The following is an 11,177-nucleotide window of genomic DNA, read 5'->3' as shown; positions in this document are numbered from 1 at the left end:
CTGCTGGCATTATGGACTCTCTGATGTGGGGGCTGTTCTGTCCATTCTGGGATGGTGAGCAGCATCCCTGGCTCTTACTAGTAGCACTGGCAGTTGGGACAGTCTACCAAAGTACCAAAGGTCTCCTGATGGCAGAGCCCCTGGTTGAGAACCCCTGCTGTAGAGCTATCTGTTGAAACTGCTGCCATATTTGTGGATTCAACATTTTATGTTGAAAAGTGAGGGTAATGAGCAGAAGGCTGAGTAAGATCTTGGAAAATCTTCTCCAGAACATTGTCCTAGAAGGGTGATTTAATGATTGGGAGACAAGTTGGAAGGAATGATTTTTTTCATGATTCTCCTTGGAATCATAGAAGGCTTTGTGATAGGATGGAAAATTCTGTGTTGTTCCAGATGGGATTATGACAGAAAGCACCTAAGAAAGTGAATAATGTTGGGTGACCTGAAGGGCTAAAATAAATGGTAAGCAATAAATATTATCAAAAAGTGTTCATGGGCCCGATGTGGTGGTGTATTTCTGTCATTCCAGCTACCTGGGAGGCTGAGGCAGGAGGATTAAAAATTTGAAACCAGCCTTGGCAACTTAGCAATATCTAGTTTCAAAACAAAAAAAGGGCTGGGGATGTAGCTCACTGGCAGACAACCCCTGGGTTCAACCTCCAGTATAAATAAATTAAAGTATTCATGGTCAAGGAAGGAAACAAGTCATTTACTACATTCTAATGTGTACGAGTAGGAGTTAGAAGGATTGATGTTCGAAAGGAGACACTGTGGGGGATAGGAAGGGGATAGGAAGGGGAGCAGAATACAACAGACACTAGTATGACAGAATGTAAAAACGTGGATGTGTAACCGATGTGATTCTTCAATCTGTATACGGGGTAAAAATGGGAGTTCATAATCCACTTGAATCAAATGTATGAAATATGATATGTCAAGAGCTTTGTAATGTTTTGAACAACTAATAATAAAAAAAAAAGAAAGGAGACACTGTGACCACAAAACTTATTTGGCCATATAAAGAATGATCTGGGACCTGGTGTTGGTTCTATGAAACTCAGTAGAATGTGAATTGCTTGCAACAGTGCAGGTGAGATGGCAAAAATGTCACTTATCTCTTATTTATTTTTGCTTCTGTCTTTCTTAGAGGGCAAGAAGCAATAATTTAGAAAATGATAATTACGTAACTGTGGGAAATCAGGACAATAGGAAAAACAATTTTCCATGCACATCTAAAAAAAAAAAATCTATTTTTTTTCTTTAGAGCTCCCCACATTGTATCAAGTGATCTAACTCAAAATACCCAACAAACAAACAAGAAAATGCCAAATAGTCATATTCACAAGAGCTTCCTTTAATATTTGTCCTGGCTGGTCATATTATGAATTTTTAGATTATAAAATGCTTCAGGTAATGGAGGTATTTCCTTGACCAACGCACACTTTCTAGGCTCAAGTGGTCAGAAGAGGATGACCCAGATGGCTTAGTATTGCTTTTCTGCTTTGATGTCCCTTCAAACCACTTCATCAAAAACCCACCTGGGCATTATAGGGGGGAAATGTGATTTTAATAAGAAACACTATTTCTTCTGCTAGGAAAACAGAGGGAAATAATTGTCTCTGAAGGTTTTGGCATTTTGGAGACCGGCTAGAATCTACTGTGGAAGAGAGATGCGCAGCCTGCCCTAAAGAAAGATGATTTTGGACAGAGCTGTCTTTAGATTCCTGTCCTTTGCTCATTCCCAGACTTCCTGTTACATGGTGATAGTTTAGAACACTCACGAATGAGTAAGGCTGCCAAGGACATCCAATTTGCAGTTCTAAATATGCCTCCAATTTTGCTGCTGTTTCACAATTCTTTCTTGAATAGCTCAAGTTCACCTCCTCCACAAAGCCTTCACCAAAAGCCCAGCCCACGTTGATCATGTGTGCTTGGAACCCCCATCTCATCACCTGCTGACGATTCTACCAGTTTTGAACTGGATTTCCATCTGAGTTGTATTGTTCCTTGCATCATATGCCTAAGTCTCACCAACTAACTCTTGATCCATGGGCCAGACATTTTTTTTTATTATTCTCAACAGCAACTGGCCAGTTGTGATATACTTATGTTTTTAATATATAGTTCTTAAATAAGGAATGATTAAATGAAAAAGTAAGGGGCTGGGGATGTAGCTCATGGTAGAGCACACATATACATGTATATGCCTAGCATGCAGGAGGCCCTGGCTTCAGTTCTAGCACTGCCAAAAAAAAGCAGGAAAAAAAAAGTACTCATTTTATGAAGAGTCTTGGACTTGACAGCTCTTTCAAGTAACAGCAATAGGCAAGTACCTTGATCTTAAACCTGTGAAATATATTATTATGATGACATTTTAATAGCTGCTTACCTATTTTTGAATCCAGAGAGCCTTCAAAGTTAGCTCGGGCCGCAATCACGACAGGGACCTCCTGCTGGGAGAGCATGTTGACAGCTGTGACGGTCGTGAGGCAATCTGAAAATGAGAACACTGTGCGCTAGTCAACTGTGACACCAACCACCTGAATCTCAGAGGAGGCATGTGAGAGAAGCAAGCAAGAGCTCTTCTGTGCTTGGTACTAATTGTTAAAGAACGTGTCCTTTGAAGGGTATTCATAGATAATTCACACGAGTGGAAAACCAAAAGATTAAACAGGCTCATGAGAAATGTTCCTCCTGCTCCTAAGGAAAGCAGTGACAGCATCTGGTTTCCAGATGGTGGAGTAAAGACGTTCTCACTCCTGTCTTTTCCCTCTGAAAACTATCTCCAACGTACAGAATAAACACAAAATCTATCTCTAATGAAAGCAGGAGACACCCGAAACCCCAGACGATAACACATGAAGATGGTCACGAATAAGGTAGAGAGAATGACTGAGAAGAAAGGGGGAGAGGCTTCCAGAAATGCTAAGGCAAAATAGCTCCTTGCCAGGACTCTTTTCTTAGAAGATACGGGAGGATGAAGAAAAAGAGCAGACACAGGACCCAAGAAACAGAGACGTTCATAGCATGAAGACAGAGGGAAGGGCTTAGAAGGACAGAAGTACAGTAGTGGCCTGGAGAGGGACCAGGTTAGGTCTAAGCAGGAGACAGAGCCCTGGGACACATTTTCAGGAAGATAAGGAAATCAATAATTATTATATGGAATTATAATATATATTGATATTATATATATTATAATATATATTATAATCATAATATATATTATAATATATAATTATTAATATATATTAATAATTATACGGAAGGTTGTTCACAGAAAACTGTATTGAGAGGAGTTCAAGTGGTGTCAGGAAGACTCAGCCAGAAATTCAAAAACCACAAAGCAAATGGGGGAAAAAAAAGGGACATTATGAATATCAGGAAAAACAGAAAGAAGGAAAATGCAATCATAATATAGTTGGCTCAGTTGTGAATGATTTATGTGGTCTAATAGAACACTTAATTTAGATTTATTCAAACTTTGTATCATTTTAAATGAAGCTTATTACAACTCCCACAACAGGGAGACAAGCCATATAAGCTTACGTCTTTACTGACGATGTGTAGATTTAGAAGCATAAAGACCTAAATAAAGTCCCAAAGGAAGAAGGGATGAGAAATGTTAAACAAATAATGGATGGGTTCAGCTGAATTTATTTAACAACATAATCAATTAGCAGCAGTTATAATTGATGGATACGGAGACTTACACTTTTAAGACTTCATGTAGTTCAAAGATATAAACCTCCAAACTAAAATAAGCCAAAAGCTAGGTGCAATCCCAGTGAGTTGGGAGGCTGAGGCAGGAGGATTGCAAGATTGAGACTAGCCTTGGCAACTTTACCCAGACCATGCTCAAAATGAAAAGTAAAAAGGACTGGGGATGTAGCTCAGTGATAGTTTCTGGCTTTAATCCCCAGTATCCCACCCCCCCACCCCCACCCCCGCAAAAAAAAAAAAAATCCACCAGTCCAGGAATAAGGATTTATATTTGAAAGAGGTAAAGATAGATTCTGTAGGCATCAAGACCACTTTTAATTCTTTCACTTTGCATGTCAGGAAGCATGGGGTATAGTAGACATAGTGACATGTGACCTAAACCGGTTCCGAAGAGGAGGTCCCAGCAGTGATGGTAAAGATGAGATGGGGGTGAGGCACCTGCTGGTCAGTACTGACTCATTTCTCAAAGTGGAGACTCCTATTTCTGATTACCTGTCATCCCTTCTCAAAGATGAGATGTATATTGGCTACTTGTGCCATTATGATAAAATGTTATTAGGAAGCTGGGGGGTAAGAGTAAAAGTACCTAAGTAACACCTAGAATTGGTGCAGAGATATACAGCAGGAGAAGTGTGTTATTCAGATATGGAGACCGATGCAGGGAAGAGTGTGGGACACAGTCTACCTGTATCTGCCTCCTCTTCTGGGTCAGCAATAGAATATATAGTTGGACTTGAGGCTGCACAGCAATGGCTGCAGTGGCCCACCTCTTTTGCAATGAGCTGTGGCCATTTGGGTATGTGCAGAAGTAACTTCTGGGTCATGCCGTCAAAGGAAAGGGGCATGTCCTTCTCATCAAGTTAGGTCCCTGCCTACTTCCTGGAACGAGGAAGTGTAGAGCACCTTGGAAAACCCTTGAAGGGCAAAGAAGATGACAGAAAGAGCGCTGGGCTGATCACCTCACCCAGTGGACTTGTCAAACTCACTCCAGCTTCATGTCATGCTGAAGCCAGACCCCAACCTCATGCCACTGGGATTAAAGACCTAATGTAAGATCAAAAATTACAATTCATCAAGCTGGGGTTGGTAGACTGCTCGCCTCACATGCACAACAAGGCCTGGCTTCAATCTCCAGCACCACCAAAAATAAATAAACAAACAAACAAACAAATAAATAAAGTAAGAAAGTAAAACTACAATTCTTCAAAGAAAGCATACATGTAAAATTATTTTTTAGCTTTAAAATCCAAAGCAAAAAAATCAATAAGAGAAAAAAATATATAAATTGGATTTCATTAAACTTTTATGCTTCCAAGGGCACCATCAAGAAAATGAAATGACAACTCTATTACTGGAGAACACTTTTGAAAGTTACATATCTGATAAGGGACTATGTCTAGAATATGTAAAGAATTATTGAAAGGTGTCAAATCTGAAAAGACATTTCTTTAAAGAGGACATATAAATGGCCAATTAATAAATGAAAAGATTCCTGATGATACTAGCCATCAAGGAAATGCAAACCCAAACCACAATGAGACAGCACTTGACACCTACTAGGATGATCATAATCAAAAACACAGATGACAGCAAATGTTGGCAAGGGTATGGGGGAACTAGAATGCTCACACACAGCTGGTGTTTGAAGCTGCTTTGGAAACAGTCTTGGAGTTCCTCAAATAGTTCCTAAATGACCTCACAATTCCACTCCCAGGTATATACTCAAGGAAATAAAAATACATGCCCACACAAAAATCTATATGACTGTTCACAGCAGTATTATTCATAATAGTAAAAAAGTGGAAATAACCCAAATGTCCATCAATTAATGGGTGATTAAATAAAATGAGGAATAGCCATATGCTGGAGTATCCATATTGGAAATAAGAAAAACAATGAGCCCAGTGTGGTGGCAGATGCCTATAATCCCAGCAACTGGGGAGGCTGATGCAGGAGGATTGCAAAGTTGAGACCAACCTCAGTAACTTAGCGAGGCCCTAAGCAACTTAGTGATACCCTGTCTCAAAAAAAAAAAAAAAAGGCTGGGGATATGGCTCAGTGCTAAAGCACCCCCAGGGTTAAAATCCCCAGTGAACACCCGCCCACCAATAAAGAAAGAAAGAAAGAATGAAGCACATTCTACACAAGGAAGAACCCGGAAAACATTATGATAAATGAAAAGAAGTCAGACATAAAGGAGAAATGTCATATGATTCCACTTACATGAAATGTCCCAAATAGGCAAATAAATGGAGACAGAAAGCCTAGGGCTGGAATTAGGAAGGAATAAGGGTGTGTGACTGCTAAAAGGATATGGGATTTCTTCTGGGGATGATGAAAATGTTCTAAAATTGATTGTGGTGATGGTTGCACAACTCTGTGCCTATTCTAAAAACCACTGAATCATATCCACTGAATATCGAGTGGATGACTTGTATGTTTGTTAATTTTATTTAAATAAGCTTGTTATAAGGGAAATTTTTTTTTATTTTTTAGTTTTCAGTGGACACAACATCTTTATTTTATTTTTATGTGGTGCTAAGGATCGAACCCAGCGCCCTGCGCATGCCAGGCGAGCGCACTACTGCTTGAGCCCACATCCCCAGCCCGGAAATTTTTAATATGCTAAAAAACGTAGAGAATTGCATTAAAGGGTTGGATTTTCCATTCCATATTAAAGTTTAGTTATGCCAGTTTTTCAATTAGGGGAAAAATTGGTCTTTAAACCTAAATATTTAAATAGGTTTGCACTGAATGTACAATAATATCAACTTGCATTCTGTACCTGGTCAAAATTTATTTCTTATAAAAGAAACTAAAATCTGAAATTCCTGACTAGGTCTTGCGTTCTCCACATTTCTCCTAAATCTTGTGCTGGTATCATGAGGCAGGAATCTAAGAGAGTCATGGAGAAACCCAAAGAACCATCTCACAGAGCAGTGAGAAAACAGTTGAATATTTTAGTAATTACAAAGGAAACATTCCAGGCCCAAAGGTGCCCTCTGCTCTCAGGGTGCCCTCTGTGAAGAAGGCAGGTCTCTCCTGCCCTTGGGAGAAAACAGACACATGATTTTCATCTGGTGTTCACCAGAGCAGCATTCATGCAACCACTTCTCAGGGATGCTCTGTGGCAATGGGGCTCTGTGGCTCAGTGAAGGTGACAAATGTCACAGAAGATCTCCTCCCTTGGACATTCACAGTGCATAACAGCACAGCAAAGGTTTCAAGCCAGGAGCAAAGAGACCTGAATATTTTGGTTTATTCCAGATTTCTGGAGCACAGAAGCTTTCCTCTCTATAGAACATCTATTAAGATGTGCTGAAAGAATATGCCAGAAAAAGTGGATAAAAACCAAACCACTGGGGCTGGAGTTGTGACTCAGTGGTAGAAAGCTTGCCTAGCATGTGAGAGGCACTGGGTTCGATCCTTAGCACCACATATCAATAAATGAAATAAAGGTCCATTGACAACTAAAACAACAATAACAACAACAACAAAAACCCAAACAAAACTATTGCCCTGAGAATATGGATCTGTTTCTCACCCTTTTGTGCCACCCCCCAGGCTGAGATTATGGAGACAGGGCAAATGATAGTGAACAATGAATTATTTAATGATCTAGGGGCTTCCTAGGGAGGTTCTTGCTTTCCAATATGTTGATAACAGCAGGGTTCTGAGTTACCCTTTAAGGAGACCTCATTTACCCTTTGGAGGAAAACAAAACAAAACAAAAAAGCACCATGTAGACAGTCTGTGAGTCAGAGCTGAAATGTGTGACTCCCAGAGTCCCAGGGTCTGGACAGAAATGATTACTGGAGAAGATAGAACAGCTTCTAGAGCTCTGATGACAATTCCCTATTGATGTTTTTCTGGTGACTACACAGTCAGAGTTGACATCTTAAGACTCAAGTCAGAGGTGGTCCACCAAGAAGGAGGCAATGTCAGTGATTGTAGAAATAAACTAAATTCTAAGAACTCTAGGGAAACAGGGTATGTAATTCCTCTCTTAAAGGAATCTGTGCCAAATTTGCTAAGCAGAAAACTCTACATTTAGTCAATAACATTTGACAACCCATCATCCAGGCCAGCAATCAGGGAATTTCCCAGGATGCTTCACCCTTGCTGCCTTCCAAACACTTCTCAGAGCTGGTCCCTCCTCTCCCTTCTGACTCTCGGGGCTCCGTGGTCTTCACCACCTCTTCCCATCACTAATGGGATAAGCTGGTCTGCCTGCTTCCACCCTGCCACTTTAGCATCACCATGTCCATGAGTGTCACCCTCCTCCTCACAGCCTCTCAGGGATCCTTCTCTTCCCAAAGACCCTCCAAGACCACCATGCCTGACAGCCCCATCACTTGCTCTGTGAGAATGCTAAACTCACAAGTTATGTTATGTGACTCTCCTTAGGTCATAAGGATTGATCTGGGACCGATATTTGGTCATCTTGTTGCAAACAAAGAGATAATATATAGAAACCCATCCAACAACAGCAGGAACTGATATTTGAGAATTTAAACTCCTGCGGTGATAAGTTCAAAACAACTGTGTGCTGCTACGACCCTCAGTGGTCACTGCTTTAACACTAGTCACCCTTAAAACCTGACATTCAAGGAAAAAACAAGCCAACCAGTAATACTAAGTGACTGCAGTGATACAACATTCATGGTTAAAAAGTAATCCTAAAGGCCAGAGGAGGCTAAGTCCTTATTCCTAGGGTCATTTAATTTACCTTTTGGGAAAACTGCATTATATTAGATGCTCCACACTGGCTTTAGGTGACTAGAGAGTCACATGACAAAATCCAGGGTCTTGCTGTACAAATTAATCTAGAGACTTTGAATAAATTGACATCTACAAAAAGAATATTTCCACTCTGAAAATTAGAACTGGAAAGATTTAGTGCCAAGTATAATGTTCCATTTGGAATGATTTCAGAGACAATTAAAAATAGGGAAAAAATCAGCTTATGAGCCATGCCAAATGAGACACTACACTTGGCACTAAATTTACCAAAATGGAACGGCCAGGCTAGTCAGGTGTGCCAATGCCCAAGTGGTCATGAAAACACTGTTCTGAGCATATATTAAAGTGATTTCTCAATGTTTTTACATATGGAAATGTTTTTAATTTATAATGTCTTTCATCTCAGGAACTCCATCTTCTATAATTTATTAGCCCATTAATCTCCTATTAAAATTACCTCATTTTAATTTGCATCCCCAAATGAACCATAAGAAAAAATGTAAGGACCAGACATTTATAGTTTTGTTTTTCAATTCTGGATATTATTCAACCATCATAGCCCTCAAGGAAGCTCGAATTGCTTAGGAGGGTAGAAACTATCTATGAGTTTTCCATTTAAACTAAACAGTTGAAAGGAATCCAATTTTTCTTTTCAGTAAGTAGAGAAAATAAACCTGAGAGAGAGCAAGCTATAGTGAGCTTATAAGCATATACTGAAGTTTTAACTCAAAAGTCTTCTCTCTTTCCACATAGAAGTGGGGAAAAGAGGTGGGACCAGCTGCAGCAAGCCACCTGTGTCATCCATTCGGCTGTCTTCTCTGCTGTCCCGCAGAAACACTCTCAGTTAGGACTGAGAGGGGCTCCTCCATGTATCCCTAAGGGGTGGGCCCACAGCAAGCTCTTAGGAAGCACTCACTGATTTGAATGCTGGCTTTAATGTTCCTAGTAAGCAATCAGAAGTCTGAAGCAGAGGTCATCTATGATGACACTGTCTCTCCAATCTGATTCCAGGAAACGTTTCCTTCTGTTTATTTCAAAAATGGCAAGTTTACATCTCTATCAAAACAGTATTCTTAGTCAAATCATACTTATTATTCAACCTCCAGTCACTCAGATTGGATACTCTGGGCTGAAGTTTATATTCTATGAAAGAGAATAGGGATGAGGTTTCGGTATATTTATATTATACCGAAATATTTATATTACTCCAGAGACCTACTTCTCATTGAGAAAAGACTTCCTTTCACTCCATATCCTCACATCTCCTTCCTCTGGGAAGAGCATCCTGACTTCGTCTTTAGAGAGCTACTCTTCCCTCACTGGTTCAATCAAGGAAGGTGCCCACCCTTGCATTGGCCAAAGAAAAAGCCAGGCAGCCCACTACACCAATTAGACACCTTTCCCTCTAATAGAAATCTTCTCCTCTCCTCCACTCCCCTCCCTTTCCCTCTATGTTGCCTAGGCTGGTCTCAAGCTCCTGGGCTCCAGTGATCCTCCTGCCTCAGCCTCCTGAATAGCTACCCTACAGGTGCATGGCCTCCTGTCTGGCTCCTGAAATTACAAATCTTGCACCAAGTGCTCCAAACACTGGCAGTGGAATCAGAAGAGACTCTGGCAGAAGCACTTGAGGAACAGTCTATTAGCTCCTGTTGCTATCCTCTGTCCCCTGCAGTGGCTGCCTGGTCCAAGTCTTTTAGACTAGCTCTTTAGCTGTTCCTCTAGCCAGAAAACTTCCCACAGCTTTCCACTATTTCCCTTCTTTCCTATGGACAAGTCACAGATGGATTCTGTTGCTCGAAACCACAGAATCTTGACTGAAGCGTAAACACTCCTGAAATCATCATTGATGAATAAGGTGACACGCCAACTCTAGGTCAGCTTGACCCACTCACAAGCAGATCTGTTAGACACCTGTCCTGAGCAGGACTGTTCGTCTGTGCAGAAGACCACTTGAATTCTTTAAAATAATAAAGTTAAGCTGTTGGAAAAGTTCTCTCTCACTCTCACTGGCTTCCCTCTAGTCCCTTTTGGTATGGTTTTATTTGAAGGTGGAATTATAAATTAAGGAGAAGATTTTACTCCAATTAGAAAAGCGGTTTAAATAGAGATTATACCGAAAGAGAAAGAGCTGAGCTTTCAGTCACAAGCTCCAGGCGCAGACAAACTAGTAACCCACAGCAAAACCAGGGGTAAACGACTCAAATGTTTCCTGAGTTCTTTGTCCTCCTGTTTTAAAATAAAAAATTAAGAAGTAAGGCCAAGGGGCTGAGGTTGTGGCTCAGTGGTACAGCACTTGCCTAGCATGTGTGAGGCACTGGGTTTGATTCTCAGCACCACATATAAATAAATAAAGGTTCATCAACAACTAATAGAACATTAAAATAAAAAAAAAAGAAGTAAGGCCAAGGTGAAGAACAAAGAGCAGGAGACGCCACAAGTGAGAAGACCTTGACCTGTGAAGGGGTGTCCAGCTGGAAGGCAGCAAGCACCTCTGCTTAGGGGTACCAACTCACCTTCTCCAGGGATGAGAGCCTTCTGAAGGGCTTCCTTCAAAGAGCTGTGGCCATGTAAGAGTCTGTGGCTAGGAGAGATGGCCACGTGGGAAGTGCCATAAATGGCCTCAGGGGTGGCCGTGTACGCAGTCAGCTTTTCTCCTGTGTCTTGTCCATCAACCTGGAAGATGAAATAGATCTTAATTTCTCCTCCCTTCCTCA

The 11,177-nt window shown here is 40.8% G+C and overlaps 1 protein-coding gene across 6 annotated transcripts in view; it reads right to left on the bottom strand.

The window, feature by feature from the left end:
- Nucleotides 1–11,177, bottom strand: part of Lars2 (leucyl-tRNA synthetase 2, mitochondrial) — a 139,573-nt gene that overhangs the window by 50,111 nt on the left and 78,285 nt on the right. For all 6 annotated transcript variants that reach the window (XR_011704029.1, XM_071600406.1, XM_027932564.3 and 3 more), the window contains 2 exons: nt 10,977–11,136; nt 2,390–2,494 (listed from right to left, as the gene is read on the bottom strand). Coding sequence is in view for 5 of the 6 variants with exons in the window: in XM_071600406.1 (XP_071456507.1) it covers nt 2,390–2,494; nt 10,977–11,136 (265 nt within the window). In the remaining variant the exon portion in view is untranslated. The remainder of the gene's footprint in view (nt 1–2,389; nt 2,495–10,976; nt 11,137–11,177) is intronic.

The sequence above is a fragment of the Marmota flaviventris genome, chromosome 1 (assembly GCF_047511675.1).
Source record: "Marmota flaviventris isolate mMarFla1 chromosome 1, mMarFla1.hap1, whole genome shotgun sequence".
Classification (NCBI taxonomy): domain Eukaryota; kingdom Metazoa; phylum Chordata; class Mammalia; order Rodentia; family Sciuridae; genus Marmota; species Marmota flaviventris.
Note: the sequence above shows the minus strand (reverse complement) of the source record. Positions and strands in the feature narration are given on the sequence as shown.